The sequence below is a fragment of the Acanthopagrus latus genome, chromosome 5 (genome assembly GCF_904848185.1).
Source record: "Acanthopagrus latus isolate v.2019 chromosome 5, fAcaLat1.1, whole genome shotgun sequence".
Classification (NCBI taxonomy): domain Eukaryota; kingdom Metazoa; phylum Chordata; class Actinopteri; order Spariformes; family Sparidae; genus Acanthopagrus; species Acanthopagrus latus.
The window spans coordinates 9,237,344-9,254,678 of NC_051043.1; the positions used below are offsets into that span (position 1 = coordinate 9,237,344).

Below are 17,335 nucleotides of genomic sequence, written 5' to 3' on the forward strand. Positions count from 1 at the left end.
GGGACTAGCAGGCAAATGTAATAATTGTCACACCGAAAACCCCATTTTCTTTCCTCATAACGCCTTCCAATTTATCACATTTTATCACTGTAGGTGTGAGTGTAACGCAGTGATGACAGCGAGTGTAGATCTGGGTCCATAACTGGGCTTCCTGTGTCATCTGCTGAGGAGGGGGGACGCAGGCGCACACCCGGGAGGGAGGCAGGACCGAAGGCAAAGGACAGAAACTCTATGTAACCAATCTAACACATTGAGGACTTATCGATGTGCTCATTACATTCTGAATGTATCAGGCAAACCAAGGCCACATCTCTTTTCTGTCTCCCTCGCACGCACGCACGCACGCACGCACGCACGCACGCACGCACGCACACACACACACACACACACACACACACACACACACACACACACACACACACACACACACACACTTGCCTTTCCTTCTAACACTCCCATTTGTCTCTGCACTGTCTCATAGTCTCTCTGCTCCTCTCTCTCTCTCTCTCCCTCCCTCTCTATTCCCACACAATGCATCACACTCGGTGTTCCTATCGACTGGCTTACATGCTGTAAAATACATTTTCCAGATTGATCACGCATATCACGGCAGCTTTGCAGCGGGGCCTAACCCTTTTGCCAAATGACGCCCACATCAATATTGAGGCATGCACTATCAAGGCAGAGTTTTTTTTTTATATAAAGAACGGAGGAGAGAAAGAGGGGGAATATTGTTTGGTTTGCGAGGAATCACCTTGATTAAGCCACAGGAGGTAGGGATGGAGGTGGCTCTGTGTGGTTGCGCAGGCTTTCCTCGCTGTCTGGGAAAAATATTAAACATTAATGCGCTCACAGGCTGGCAGAGAGCTCTGGGGCTGTAGTTCCTCGCGTATAGCCTTGCCCTCCTCCTTTTGTGCTCACGTCGCCGGTTATGTGCGTGGATCTGGTCAAATGTAAGGTGTGCACCCATGGCGTAATCACCACACTTAATCCCGTGTGTCACCTCGTTTTCACTGGTAAGGTGTAAGAGGCAAACAGTGTATTCACAATGGTGTGTTTTCAGTGTAAGGCAGTGCAGGACAGTGACTCAAGAGACTGGAGGCTGCTCCTGCGCTTTCCCCTTACAGAAAAGCCAGGAGCGCGCCCCTCTTCCCTCAGGTGTGTGTGTGTGTGTGTGTGTGTGTGTGTGTGTGTGTGTTTTGTTATTGTTGTTTTTTTTTTTAAAATAAGACCGAGCATCGTTGTCATGTGCGTCCAGGAAAATGCTTGAGAATGAGACATGTTGCCTATTTCTTTTTTTTAATAGTACAGTCACCATCACACAACTTCATCAACCGACCCTTCTGCAAAAAGCTGCATCATGGAGTAAGCAAATTGAAGGCAACAACCAATAAAATTCAAGAAACAATGAAAATTTTCAAGACGAAACAAACAAAATGTATTTGAAATGATATATTAAAAGTGCTTTTGATTTTCATGTCTCTCCTCTTTGACTGATGATCGACTCCACGCGCACTCATGGCCCGGGGAAAGGCGCCCCAGACGTCCTCTCAGTAAAAATGTCCTGGAGGTCAGTTTGCTGCTGTTGCAGGTCCATCGTATCAATTGGGGGAAAAAGTTCAACCATCAGTGGTGATATTGTCATAGCGATTAGACTGTTTCTTATTTGTCTAAATTTCTTTATTTTTCTGTTTTTAAATTCTCACTTCAATTTTAATTCTTGGAGAACATAGCTTCGACAACATATATCGCACTCATTATAAGAAGCAAAAGGTTATATCAAAAAATTATTAGTATAGAATCACAGAAACCCTGGTTTAGAACCAGAAAAAATACAAAACAGAGAGGTACATAGACACAGGACAATTCTTATAATTGCTTGGAAACATTATTTTCCCGCTAAGTCTTGATTCTTTTTTTCTTACTGCGCATATGATGTTTTTCATTTTATTTGTATTTTTTACAAAAAAAGGAAAATAAAGACTAGTATTTTACAAAATGAAGAGTATTGTTCTTGAAGATGAGGGGTGGATTTACACAGGTGTAAAGTCCAGTTCCAATATTTTTCTGTACATAATGTATTCCATATCAGTCCCAGAAGACAGAAAAAAAGTAATGTCTTCCAAGTTTTCTCAGAAAAGGTCCTATATATAGTCTTCTTGAAGGAGGATGGGGTGAGGGGTGCTGAATTTTGGTCCTTTTTTTCCTCTCTTTTTCCCACTTTCATATAAGGATCATTGGATGGACATGTAAGGCCAGTTGAAGCTGCTCCCGGATAATAGCATATCCCTGATGAGGGTTTCAATAGGAGTTTTACCTACCAAGCGGACGAAAAACAGCTGCTCGATTACCGACGATGAGACGGTGCGCAGAGAGGGCAGCCGCAGCAGGAGCTTCCCAAAGCGACTGGGCTGGTTCGGGTACTGGCTCCTCACGTACTCCTCCAGGGCGCACTGGGATTTCTCTTGTAGGCTCTCGATGTGAGCAGCGTCCGACAGGCCGCAAGCGTCTGAGAGAAACACACACCAAAAAAAAAAACCCCACTGTGGTTAGCATGGTCACGACTCTGAAACCCCAAGGTACAACATGTTGTGGAGAGACGAAAAAAAAAAAAAAAAAAAAAAAAAAAGCCCCTGAATGTGACATTATTGTGCCGTTAAACTTCAACATTTCGAGGGAGCGAGCGAAACAATAACCATTGGCTGAAAATGTATTATTAAAATATCGTATTATTAAAACATGTCAGACTCTCAGGTCGCAGGAGGAGAGCACACAGCTTGTAGAAGCAGCGATATCAAATGCAATTTTTTTTTTATCATCACAATCATTTGAACTTATTAAAACTCAAATTACACTCGCTTGATATTTTGTTCTGGACTAAATATCAACACAAACCCACCCACACACACACACACACACACACACACACACACACACACACACACACACAGCTTTTTTAGACTCTCGTGGGCTTTCGCTTTGGCAAGTGCACACGCTGCCATACTCAATTTATGTCGTGCAAAAAAAAAAACAAAAAAGAAAGAAAAAAGAAAAAAAAAGTGGTGTGGTTATCATTCAGCATCAGCCTTTACGTGTTATTGACAAAGTGGAATGAACAAACACACTGCCCAAACATGCTACATCACACTGAGCGAGTGGGACTGTCATACAGAATAAACAAGGGGAGGGGGTGGGTGGGGGGGTCGCCGCTGGAGTAGGGGATGCACAGCCCAGTGGAGGATATCTTTGCCTGCTCTTACAACAATCAACAAGAATATGGAAGCCAAATGTCACGAAAACAGTGCGAGGGACGCGGGCGACGCGTGGAGGGCAGGAGTGACGGGGCAGTGGAGCACAGGCGGGGAGGTAAGGCTACAGGCCTAAAGGTCGCCTGCTCTGGATGTCTGCGCTCTGGGGATTCAAGTATAAGGGAAACATAAACGGCACTGATGAATCTGAAATTACACTGGATGTAATGTGACCTAATTACTCCGCAGTAAGCTGTTAAGTCATTTCGCCGCGCTTCTCTCCATAGACCACTCTTGGCCTGTTTTTTCGACGGAGCCTATAGGACAGGGCCGCTGGAAGCAATCAAATTTATTAGAGGAGGTGAAGTCAATAGTCAAGCAGAAGCGACGTAAAATGTCAGAAAACGAGCCTGTGTAGAAGAAAAAAAGAAAAAAAAAAAAAAAACACGCAAGGCGAGCCGTGCGTTTTGGGGCTCACTGGTGGGCTGTGCAGCCCTGCGCAGCCACGCTTCACTATAGACAAAAGCATAAAGGCTTGTTAGTGTCGTGCGATGTTTTTTAGCCTTGTTATGAAGAAAAGACTGTTTTCCACACAGCCCAGGCATGCGTGTTCTTGCTGCTTATAAACTGCTGTAAACGCAGGCAGCGTAACCGCCGGCATATATGGTCCCACATGGAGCCTGGGCTGTCCTTAACGCGTCCTGTGTGGAGCTGTGCTTTTGTAGAACACTGCACAAGAAAGACAGCTTTAGTTTTCAGGCACCAATACATTAAAAGCCGGGAACAGGCTTTTAAGCCTATACGCGATCTCTCTCAGCGCAATAACTCACTATGGCCAGACACAATAACCTTATGAACCCGGGGGGCAACGCTGAGATCTCGGGGTGATTTACTGTGACCTTAGTCCGGCCGGTCAGAGCCCCATGTATGCAAATCCCTCTGGATTAACGCTGAGTGTCCCTTTTAAAATCTACACCAATCAATAAAGGTGGAAATAAATTACGTTTGGATTCTTTTTTTTTCTTTTTTTCTTTTCTTTTCTTTCTTTTTTTTGTGTAAAATGTGAATACTTGGCATGAACGTTATAATGCAGCGACATAGGGGGAGCTGAAGTTGAATATGTGCGTCAAGAGCAAGCTGGTCAAAGACATCCCACAGTTCTCTATTAGGCTCTGCCTGCAGCCCTGCACCCCACCACCTCAATAGACCGAGACATGGGAGCAGATAGCTTCCAGATTCGCATACGACTATTTGTGTGGTGGGTTAGCGGAGGCGACCGGTGCAGTGTGCGCATGTGGATGAGGAGTTAATGTAAGACAATGATCCTGAACTGTGGTGAAACTGTTTAGCCAGGCCGGTGTTATTTATGCGTCAAATACTGACAAGTCTGCTGTTATTAAAGGCAAACAAATCCACGCTGGTCTTGGCACAGTGCCACATGACTTGTTATAGCCAACACCAGTTGTAGCCTATCAACCCAAACTAAATGATCTGTTAGAAAACATGCCGGACCTTAATGTGTGTATGGAGTTTTCTCTGGGTAATCTGGGGTAAATTGGAGAGGAAGAAAAAAAAAGCCCGTGCCATAGGAAAAAAAATATGGTCAGATGTGCCAGTGTACAGGAATCACACAGGATGTCACGTTGCTGAAACACGGCGACTGAGGCGAAAATACGCATTTATTTGTGCTAAAACGTGTATTTACCTCTCAGTGTGTCTTCAAAAATTGGCGTGTCAAATTAACCTAGTTGCCAAACCTCAGAAGTGAAAAGTAGTTATTATGGCTCCTGAAACTAAAAATATTTTTAAAAAATGAGGAAAGTGCTCTGAGTGACTGTGGTAATGTCGCATTCGCCAAAAAGGAAAACTGAATGTTGACGTTTGGAATACAATCTCTGAGCTCCTATTTACAAGTTTGGTGACCACTGAAACTTTGTGTGTGGACGATTTGGATCCTGATTACACACACACACACACACACACACACACACACACACACACACACACACACACACACACACACACACACACACACACACACACACACACACACCTTATTATTAGATTATACACACTGTGTGGCATTTGAATATAATATTCAACAATTCAACAAACAATTGTATATAAGGTCAAATAAAATAATATAATGTGATAGAATGTATTATAAAGTAATAATTTAATTTAAAAACAGTAAAGGTTGTATATTTACGCATCTGTACACGTTATGTAAATAAAAAAAAACAATAATTTTTGAAATATGCTAAAAGACAAGTGTATCCACTCAGTGTAACATGGAGTTATGACGCTTTCTAGGGATTTTGAAAGTCAGAGTTATTTCAATATAAATCTAAATCTGAAAATCACAGTAAAACTGAATATTTCATCGCGAACGTGTCCAATTATAGAATACGTACAACCTTGTTACAGAATTTTAGAACGGGCCGAGTACGAGACAACGAGGTCAAAACTTTTAGGCAAGTTTTGGAAGTAATCTGGGGCCTGTGAGCGAGTTGGGACTTTCTTTTTCCTCCCATCAGCACACTCCACGACATAACAGGCCTAATGGCACCGAGCGTACACAAACAGCTCCAAAATAGCACCTAAATTACGCGCCGAGCGTAAATGAGGACCTTTAGGACCTTCCCCAGTCAGCCATCAATTAAGCTACCAACAATGTGGGTTACTTTTGAAAATTGCCGCTGATTACTTTTCAAAGCGCGTGCGACGTGAGAAACTATCCCCAATAAGTAGGAAAATTAATAGGTCAGCTAAGATTAATGTACAAAACAACCTATGGAGCAGCGCTGCCCTGCGCCCTGCAGAAGCGACGCACTGACATATGAGTCAACTTCCATCAGCTTTTTTTGATCTCAGTCTGCTAAGGATTATTTCCTGCCCCCAAAGACATGTGTTTGTACACGCAAAACAAGGATAAAAGCATCCACCAACACTCATAAACGCATCAGCTGTCATATATCACCGGTGATAGACTATTTCATCTTTACGCTCAATTATTTGACACCTGTTCCAAAATTTATGGACGCGAACCTACGATCTCGGCTCAGACGAGCTGAACAAAAGTTTAAACTCCACATTTATAAAATATTTACACGTGTGATATTGTCAGCTATCTCCAATTTATTAAAGCATTGGAGTGATTGTAACAGTGAGGGGGGGGGGGGGGGGGGAAGAAAGAAAAAAAAAAAACTTGATGCGCTCTCAATCTGGATTTGTTTACACGTCTTATGCTGCGGCTACAACTGACATGGGAATGCATGTAAGTAGATATGTAGCAAGCTGTTGACAAAATAGCTTTTGCATCGGCAACACAAACATCTCGTAAAGTCAGATTGGTGAGCAGCCTATACTTGACAGCCATATTCTTGATGCCACAGCGTTTCGCCCTGCGAGCCTCGCTCTCACTAACATTACTGCAGCTAGGCCTCATTTGATTATAGACATGTTCCTATGTGACATGTCGGACACCCACCTGATGTGAAAAGCACGATGGCCTTGAGGCAGCTGTACTCTGCCGAGTCTACGTGCAGGGTCTTAAGCTTCTCCACTTGCTCCTGGAAGATCCGGATGTGATCCATGAAAGCCACGACTCGGTCCGCGGACATCGGGGAGGCGTGGAGGCCCGCCGCGGCGAGCAGAGGGGCCACATGCAGAGGCATGGAGCACTGGGCTGCGTTAAGCACAAACAACTCGCTCCACGTCAGCCTGAGAAGGGACACCTGGTCGGTGATCTGCAGGTCGGGAAAGAAAGGGATGTTTCTCGCCCACTCCACGGCGCTGAAGAGCAAACGAGCCGCCAGCTCGCAGATGTTCTCGATGCCCATGATATTGTTGGGCTGCATGCACTGGCTCCCGTACCGGGACGTCGGATAAGGCTCGGCCCGCAGCAATAACGAGATGTATCCGGACAGATAGCAGTGGCCGTTCAGAGGGTCCCCGTTCGTCAGCGCGTACTGGCCTGGGTTGGGCTGGGTTGGAGGCATTCGTCCTCGCTGAACCGCTGACAAAAAGAGAGAGAAAAAGAGGAAATGTGCATCCAGGACTGATAAACATTGTTCATGGCCGTCAAGCAACTTACAGCTAGAGTCTCTTCTCTGCTCAGTAAAAACGGCATGCACTGAAGTCTAAATTCAACACGTCGTTCAAAAAACACATCGACTAGTGTGTGCTGCTCGCAAGACTCTTATATTCCAGAGATTATTCTATCGACAACATAAACATCTCATCAGAGCAGATGTGCTGCTGTGTCCCTGAACCCTCACACTGTTTACACTTGTATTAAAAGACGGACGCTGCATGGGCTCAAATGAATCACTTTAACACAGCAAAAACACATTTCCTCCTCTATAAAGCCACATTTAACAAAAAAATCACTGCTCTGACTGTGTCAGGGCGTCGTCGCACATGACATGCAGCAGCCTGCTGATAACACTTGACCGTTATATTTACGTGGGTTTTTATTCATATTAATAATCGCTAATTTTGGCCGAACATATTACAAATATGATTGATAATTGCGGTTAAGTGCAATCACGTTTACACATTTCAGCCACGTCTAAAGGTCAGCTGTTAATAAAAGGGAACTCAGCCATTGTTTAATAATAAAATAAAATAAAAAATGTTAACGTAACTCTGGGGCCATTCTGGGTGGGCTTGCAGCGTGGACCGCAAATAGTAGATTTCTGAATTTAGGGATATTTGCATAAAATGGAAATTGAACACTTGGAGAGGGAAAGTTGCACGGCCTGTACTGCACCAGCAAAAACAATGAGCCATGGACAACTTCAGCGGCGTTATTCAGTGTGTCTGAGCTGTCTAGTCAGCATAAGGAGCTCGACAGAGACGTGGGTTCGTACTGTGTTCGTTTTACATTCACACACACGTCTCACAAACCGCCACTGTGCTATTATAAATTACTAAACTGCACGTACTTATGCGAGGCACTATTAGCCGTGCACATTGTACACACACACACACACACACACTCATTCACTCACACACACACACACACACGTACATACACAACGCACACAGACAAACAGGCGCGCACACACATACACATACAAACACACACAGCCCTTCTATTGCTCTAAAACATATACGTAAAATGGTCCAGACGGACCGGGAGCCTTTTTGCTCGGTAATGGTGCAATTTAGGTTCCGAGAAACAGAAAATAAAAGGGTCATCTAGACGAGCCGCTTTGTTCGGGCGACCTGCATTCACAAGCATAGTTGCTGTGGCTGCACTGGCCTTTGAGCCCCCTCTCACATAAGGCAAGAGAGACTAATCATTCATGCAAACATCCCTAAAAAACATGGATGGAGACTGCAGTATGCCCGGGCATATAGCCCGTGACCTTAATGCAACATGGCAGCCCTATTCGCCTGCTACTAGGATGAGTAATAATGAGTGGGCTTTAAAATATATATTCACCTTCCCGCCGCATTCCCACTTTTAAACACTTCTTCAGCCGGCAGTATTGGCACTGATTTCGGTGGTGCTGGTCAATGGGACAGTTCCTATTGGCACGACATGAGTATGTTAAGTTCCTCCGTACACTCCTCTTGAAGAAACTTTTGCATCCCTCGCAGGTGAACTGGCCATAGTGTTTGCCGCTCGATTTGTCTCCGCAAACCACACATTCAATATGCTGCTGACTCTGTCCAGAATTTTGACTCCCCTTGTCCCCGGCGGTCCCCGGTGTGGACGGGGGTCCCGGCTGGCTGGGGGTCTGCGGAGTGTGCGGCGCCGCCGACGCCGCCTGCTGCTGCTCCCTCGCCGGCTGCGCTGCTGGGTTGGGGCCGCTCGGAGGTCCTCCGGCCACGTCTTCCTGCGGATCTCGCCAGACGCTAACTACCATTGCCATATCTCGGCCCCGGAAAGTGCTATAGAGCGAAATGATCGCCGGTGTTTATAGAGCGAAGAGGAGAAAAAAATGAGATCTCAAAAGACGGGGCAGTGCAAAGTCAAATCGGAGCACGCAATCTCATATGGGGTAAGAAGGGGAGTACAACGCGATCAATACATTCAAAATACAGGAGGACGATTGAATAGGCGCCCGATCAGGATATGCAAGTATCGGGAGGCCAGTTCCAAGGTAAATTGCAGTCAGCCATTCAGGAATCCCTAATCTTGTAGGAAAACACGAGTCCAGTCGTGCAAATTGCAGTTTGATATAAAATAGCCACAAAGGAAAGGCAGGAGCGATTCACATGGACGCAGGAGCGAGTAAGAAAAAAAAAAACCTTTTGCTGGAAAGACACGCGATCCAAAGTGCTGCGGAGATAAATTCCTTTCTCTTTTCTTCCCCTTGCTCCTTTACACTCCCGTCTTCGCCGTATAGGAGGGGAGGAAAAAAAAAACTGAAGAGCTGGATTTTTTACATCTATGTTCTTAAATAAACCTCATCATCTCGCCCGGCAGCGAAAGAAAACAGCGTCGCCGAACGAAGTGCCCATGTATAGTTTCACCTCTCTCCAGCAGGAGGAATGGAGATACGAAGAGAAAAGATAAAAAAAGAAGACCAACACCAACAACTAATAGAATATGCAAGAAGAAGGAGAGACCCAAAAAATGAATGCGCTTAAACGAGAGGACCAGCAGAGCAATGTTTCCGAAACGGGGGATCTGCGCGAATGTCTGTATATAGTGAACTTTGACACTACTATTGAAACTGACACGTTTCTATGGAGATCGCTGCGCCTTATATGGTGCTCATGTCAAGGAGCCAAGAGAGGGGCTGCTGGAGACTGATAATCAAAGGCGACTGACTGGCCAGAGCCCCGCATAGAGGAGGAGGAGAGGAGGAGAGGGGGGAGATAGGGAGAGAGAGAAAATGGGAGGCTAAGGTTATAGCCAAGCCCTCTCTGTCTCTCTATTGGTTAGAGTCCCCCTCCGCTCACTCGCTGCAAAAAATGTCCATCCCGACAAGTCGTTCGGGTCCCTGCGTTCAAATCTTGAAATGTTATTTTCTTTCGAAAAACGCCAAAAACAGAGAAAATGCGGGAGCGGTCCAGAGAGCTGCGCTCGTGTCCAAGCTTGATCCGAGTCGCTTGTAGATTTTCAGGGTGAATGGCTCGAAAACAGGCAGAGAGCGCGGGGCAGCGGGATTCCCCCAGAAATCAACAGTCGATTTATATAAAAATGCAGACTGATCAGGCGACCGGCATCGGAAACAAGTGGTAACGCGTCGCCCCGGCGCAACATTCAGTCCCCCGTTTTCGGTAAATCCAAGGTTTCCAGACTCAATGCCGAACTGACTGATGCACGGATATTTTTTGCAGTGTAGCCATCTACGACTGGAGGGGCTGGGGGGCTCTGACAGGCACAATTTACATCGAGCTCGCCCCGCGCTGCTATTTACTTTGAAACCTGATTAGTATGGGCCGTCTATTGTCACCAAAAAGAGGAAGAAACCCTGAATAGAATAGCAGAAAAAGCGGGGTAAAGGCAAGGGGAGGACAAAGCTTTTACGCACGACAAATAAACCCAAAAAAACTGTGCGCAGCGGCGAAACGGGGACTCTGGCTCAGAAATTCCCCAAAGTTTCAAAATGGTTTGTCTTGGACTGGTATCTTTATCATGAAATTAACGGATGTCATTACTGGTTCGAAGCGGATTTATGTTTTCGCACGTTGTTTTTGTCTTTGGCATGCGCATTGCGGTACACCCTCGCCTGTAATCGGCACAGTCTCGCTGATTAAAACTTACAATTTAGTTAAAACGAGCTTATAAAGGGAGGTAAATGTCACTGGGCAGAATGATGCATAAAAGACAGTGTGTGTTATAAGAACGGGGTGCCGTGCCAGCGGCCGAAAACCTCTAAAATTAGACGGAGCAATAAGCAATATTCAATAATTACCGAGGTCCTATAGTCTGCACAATCACTGAGCTGGTGTCACATTATGTCTTAATAATGACAGTAATTCAAAATCATGTGAAGTTGCTGGGAATTTGCATGGGGATTCCGGCTTTTTTGTACCAGGGTTTCTGCAGGCTTACCACCTCTCAACTCAGAAATGTCTGGATCGCGCTGCCATCTAGCGTACATTGTACAATTACAACCTCACATTAATGCATTCACAAGTCATCAGACATAACATTTTTTACAACGTAAAAGTTGAGTTTTGAAATAAAACACGCTTACATTTTGCGCACTTTTTTCTCTCTCGTCTTTTTTTTCTATTTTGGACTGTGTTCTAAGTAAAACCTCTGGTTTTCAGGTTGTTGTGACGGAGAGACAGAACTTTCAGAGATCAGTAATAAATAAAGCCCATATCACAACGCGTGTTAAAAACAAAAGAGGCCAAAAGTGCTCTCGTGTTTAGACTGAAGGTGATTCAGATGGACTCAAACTGATGTGCGTAAAATCCTGAAACCATGAAACACATGGTAATAGACCGTGATGGAGACGAGTAACTGGTCGTAAAACATGAAAATGTTATTCAGTAAAACAAGGAAAGTTGTTCTGTACAGATCTTTTGTCCACACAGAGGTATTAGCAGATATAATGGAGCGTAAATATGCAAGTGCCCCCTTTGGAAACGCATAGGAGGGATGGGTTGTTTTTTAAGTATTCAACAAGAGAGCTCTCTCTCCCGTCCCTGTCTCGGACACTCCACTGAAACTCCCCGGCAATATCTCCAGCTCTTTGAAAAGGTGAAACCAATAAGATTAAATCGGACAAAGAATTTCTTTCTTTCTCTCTTTTTTTCTCTAAGTGTATCATTAAGATTTAACTCCGCAGATTGGGAAAAGGGGGCTCCGCAGGAGAAGAGGAGCGTAGAGTGAGAGGGGCAGCGAATGGGAGCAGGGTAGGGGCGCTAATAGAAAGCTTGGGGAGACGGCGAGAGAAAAGAGGAGAAAGTGGACAGCAGGACATTGAAAGAAGAAGCAACCGGCGACGGCGGTTTAGCAAGCGGAGGGAGCGGCTTTTCCACCTGGACGGAACGAGTCCGCCGATGAGGCAAGTACAGTGTTTATTTCCCACTTCTCCTACGCTGCTGCACACGCGGGGCTCCGGACGCGGGGGTAACATTCTCTGCGTTCACGCCACATGAACCGTTAACTTCGGAGCCCGCAGCCCGAGCCGGACGGCGTCACAGTCACAACTTTGTAACAAGTGAGCGGTCGCATCTTTCCCCCTAAATCATCCCCCGATGATCGAGACTCGTTCCTCCGTTTCCCAGCTGTCCTCACTGATTTGTACAGCCGGCAGTGATATCGCAGGCTGCCCTGTAGTACCGCTGGACATGCGAGCTGTTTCTTTCTTTCTTTTTTTTTTTTCTCTCTCCTTTTTTTTCTCTCTCTTTACGCGTCCCGTGCACCTCACCTGCGAGGCTATTTGTTGTTTGAACACATAATGAAAAGATCGATAGCGGGCTGTTTGTCTCAGCGATAGTGTCACCGGATTAAAAGGCTGATCAAGGAAGGGAGCAGCCGTTGCCCATCTTTTACGCTGCTTTCAAAGTGCCACTTTAGGCGCAATACAGCAGACAGATGCAAATATTATAGATTGAAGGAAAAAAAAAATCGCTCGAACGCATTAACGCGGCGAAAAAGGAGCAGCAGCGAGGGGGGAAAAAAAGGCAAGAGGACATACAGTGTGATTTATCAAAGCAGCATTATTGATGGAAAGGGACTGCGATGAAAAGTGATGTGAAATAAATGATGCAGCGATGTAGGCCAGGTTAAGTTAATCCAGGACAAACTGCACGTCAGTCAGCTTTGTAAAATAGCCTTGCATAATAACATTTAACTTAATCCTCCTTTGGGTGCGTAAAGTTCATGCTAATTAATAATTTTACCTGAGCCAAGGAGGCTAATTAAAGTATTAAAAGTAGTCTGCTTTTTTTCTTCCACTCTCTTCCTATTTGGACAGCAAAATACGCACGTCTTCATGGTGTGTTAAATTACTGGAAACACGTAAAGAAGGAGATAATCACAATATAACTGAACACGTCTTTCAGGTGATGGCTGCATTTGCGCATTAGCAGGCGTCCTACATGTACTACGGTGTAATGCTTTGCAACACATAATTAGTGACGTTGGAATATTTAAATTCAATCTGACTTCTTCTGTCTTTTTAAAATCCAAATTGAATAATCCGCTGATACATTATCTGTGAGCGTTTTAAATCCCCCCCTTGCATGATAGTTTTGTCACAAAGGACCTCACCGGTTAAACATATCTATGTGGACAGCAACAGTTCTGTCAAATCTGTGATCAATAACTTATGATCTTTTTTTTTTTCCTTTTCTTCATTTTTTTTTTCCTTTTTACACGTGCAGCAGTTGGACGAGGTATTCTCACGAAACGCAGCCTCAGTGCAGCTGAAACCAACAAGCAGCACAATCAATTGGGAAAACAGTGAGGTCAGAAGTGCAAGCCCCCCCCTCCTCGCCATAAAACAACGGACGACTCCAGGAACGCGTTTTTAGAGCGTTTTAAAACGACAGAGAGAATCACAAATCATTCAGGGTCTGTTATCAATGACTGTGTGCGATCACGTCAGCGTTAGAACAATAGCATAATACTAAAAAAGACAGCGTACGAGCTTCAAGTGCGAGGCTGCTTCTCTTTTTCCAAGGGGGCCTCCTGCGCGCACACTGTGCTCCTGCTCCTGGACGCCGGGTTACAGGGCCACGTACAGCTGACTGCTGATCGCTGACACCCTCGACGCCTGCCTGGTAGATTTAAATAATTCAGAAAAGAAAGTGATGAGCGCCTTCATCCGTGGAGCTCTGAGGAGAAGGGGGGGGTGGTCGTCACACAAGTGTGTCCACGTTCGTTGGGTCCAGGCTATTTGTTTGAATAGCAGACACTGATTAAGAGTCAAATCGAGAATGTGTGGCAGAAAAAAACAAAACAACAAAAAAACACGCAGCCCCAAACCCTCAGATGACTCCACACGTGTTTGGACTGTGCTCCTGTGTAGCATTCAGACGTTTGTCAGTAACTTTATGTCTCATTAACAGCGAGGAAACTTATTTACTAAGTAAACACAGCGTGCGCCACTGACACGGTTTCACCTGCTGTTTGGTGTAAATGCGAATTTGCAGATCATTTCATATTGTTTTACATACTGTCAGAGCACATATGATATGGCATTGCAGCAAAGAGAAGTTGTAGATGTATACCATGCCACAGGATATATGTCATGTCGACAAAGACTACATTTAGACCACGTTATTCCCTTGTCTATCTTTCAACATTATGTGTTTTAAGTCTCATTTGTTTTTACAAATGGGGCTTCCGGATAATTTGGCTCCCTCCATGGAAAGCAGTAACCCTGCAGTGTCATGTTGATTAATGATGTTTTAGTTGAGCAACAAGAGCCAATTATTAATATCATTATTATTATTTTATTATTTTCAATTCACATAAAAAAATAAAAATGGGATTGGATCCCTCGACCTGTTTGGAACAACAGTGATTGTGAGCTGCTTTTATGAGTGAGAAGCTCTTCCTGCAGTGAAGTTAGTGTAACTTTCCTCAACACCTCTCAAGCCTGATATAGGTATAGATATATATAGATATATTTTAAAAAAGAAAAGGCTGGTTCTCACCGTGCGCACTCCTCTGCACACTGAACAAACATTAGCACTCATATTTTTAATTACAAAAAAAAAAAAAAAACCCTCATTTCGTGTTTCAATTTGAGGTTTTCTTTGCTTTTGAGTGGTTGTGTGTTGAAAAAAAGGGGGAGGAGGGGGTGTAGTGAGTGCGTGCGTGCGTGTGTGTGTGTGTGTGTGTGTGTGTTCAGTGTTCAGGGGGGTGTCGGGGTGCTGGTGGGTGGGTTGGTGGGGGGTAGCTTCTTTTTGTCCAAATCTGATCCCCAAATTATTCTGGGGGCTCAGATTGGTGTGAAAGGGACGAGAAGGTCACTTGAAATCGCCTTTTATCCGATGGCTTCTCTCTCTCTCTTTTTTTTTTTTCCTTTTTTCTATGGATCAGCAACTTTCAATGGACATAATCTAATCGCTCTTAATGGAAAGGCCATTCGTGAGAAATAGTGGAAAATATCGGTGAGCCTATAGACCACAGGCATTTAAGCATTTAACAGGCAGAGAGTCTCACAAAGTAGCCTGGGTATTAATTATTACTGACCAAGTGTCTCCTCAAAACAGGGGGAAGTTGAGATCAGTTGGAAACAGCGGTGTGTTTGCTCACTGTGTGTGTATTATATAACCCTCTTCTATAATTAATCATATTAATATGTGTGATTTTTAAAGTTATCGTTCTGCCCTAAAAGGGCTTTAATGTAAGTGTAAAACTGCGCTGTCCTGCTGAGTGAAGCATCCTAGCCTGTATGCAGATATGACTGTTTATTCCTTCATTATTTTTAATATGGCCGCGCGTCTCCAGAGATTTGAGATCCTCCTGTTTTATACGTGATGAATGAAAGTCTCTTTCCAGGGTTTTCTTTTTCTTCTTCTTTTGCATCCCTGGCTATAATTGAGGACAATAACTGCGATGACTTTCCCCCAATTAGACTTGAGGTTGGAGTTAAGTTGGAGGGACTGTCAGTTTAAGCTATGGGGCCAATGGCTTTATTGCTCACTAACCATCATTTCTTTAGAGCCCGTGTGCTAATTACTTTGGATGGTCCCAGAGACGCAGATTATAAATCCATTAGCACCCAAACCCTCGCGGTTCCGCAGTGCAAACACTGTAATTTTGTAGCACACCAGAAAAACCCAAACTTTAAGTACCAGAAGCGGGATGAGGGGAAACAGCCTTTTTTTTTTTTTTCAGCAGCGTGTGCGTACTTGTTAGGGATCCACTGTGAGAGGGGGGAGAAGCCATGGCGCATATCAATCAAACGCACGGCGAACTGAGCTGGGACTGGAAATGAACTGACAGGCGAAAATGTCTCCTCAAGAGATGTCTGACTGTCAGTGACCGGTGGCTCGGCTCAAAAAAACCAAAAAAAAAAAAAAAAAAAACCCAAAAAACAACAACAACAAAACAAAAAACAAAAACGGCCTGTTTGCATCATCGCATCACACACGATCAACACAATTCCTAATAACGCGGCTGCTATTTTTTTTTTTTTTTTTTAAAACAACTTTGGGAACATCATCTATTCTTATTCCCCAAAGTGGCCGTGAAGCATCCAGGGAGCGACGCAGCCTTAAGGAATGAAGTGAATTAAAATAAGACTTAATACCTGTTTGACTGCGTTTAGAGGAGGCAACACACCCACCCACACACACACACACACACACACCGAGAAAAAAAAAAAAACAACAAAAAAAACCGGGGGTGCGCGAAGGCATCTCACCCTTTAAGTAATTTATTTCGGGGAAACCGGAGGGCAAAGGTGGAATTCTTGAGAAATTCAACAAGGATAAGGGAGCTTTAGGAATTCTGCACGCAGATTACCTTTCATCCCATCCTCACATTATCCGACAACACACAGTAGAAATATAGCTCGGCGACAAAAGGGCGAGATTACCCTCCGACACAGAGGAGTGCAAAACAATTTTTAAGAAGTATTGCGATTATTAGGGGAGCGGAGGGAGAGAGAGAGAGAGAGAGAGAGAGAGAGAGGGAGAGAAGAGGAGGAGGAGGAGGAGGAGGAGGAGGAGAGACGAGGAAGAGGGGGGGTCAACACAGTAGAGCAGTGATTCCCTGTGGGTTTTTTTTTTTTTTTTTAAAAAAAAGGGAGACACATTAAAAAAGGATGACACAGCTCACAGTTCAGTGTCCTGACTCTGTCGTGGTCTTACACTGGGTGATGGATCACCTGAAAAAAAGAGTTTATCCTCCTTTTTATAGTGCATAATTATTTATAGTGTGTAAATTCACATTACACACAATATAAAACAGAGCAAAGCTAGTTTAATTATTATGAATATGTACAGTTTACAGCAAACCTTTAACAAACTGCTGTGTACACTTCTGGTTGTGATCGCAGACACCAGGTCAGAGTTTGGCCCCCTCATGGTTTAACTTTTTGCTTCATAACTAACCGAGTGGCATTGCACAAGCACTGCGTTATAGTTTTCCCCGTTTTTTTTTTTTTTTTTTTTTTCCCTTTCACAAAAACTAACACACAGCAGGG

The 17,335-nt window shown here is 44.4% G+C and overlaps 1 protein-coding gene across 2 annotated transcripts; it reads right to left on the minus strand.

The window, feature by feature from the left end:
* Positions 1-1,282: 1,282 nt before the first annotated feature.
* On the minus strand, positions 1,283-9,949 carry nr2f1a (nuclear receptor subfamily 2, group F, member 1a). 2 transcript variants are annotated; one of them, XM_037097309.1, is made up of 3 exons: positions 8,701-9,949; positions 6,739-7,263; positions 1,283-2,509 (listed from the first exon to the last, which is right to left on the minus strand). In XM_037097309.1, the coding sequence occupies exons 1-3, from the start codon at positions 9,131-9,133 to the stop codon at positions 2,235-2,237; spliced, it is 1,233 nt and encodes a 410-aa protein (XP_036953204.1). In that variant the 5' UTR covers positions 9,134-9,949; the 3' UTR covers positions 1,283-2,234. The 2 variants fall into 2 exon arrangements, with proteins under 2 accessions (XP_036953204.1, XP_036953203.1); XM_037097308.1 differs by having other exon boundaries at positions 6,739-7,266; positions 8,701-9,939.
* Between the last annotated feature and the right edge of the window lie 7,386 nt (positions 9,950-17,335).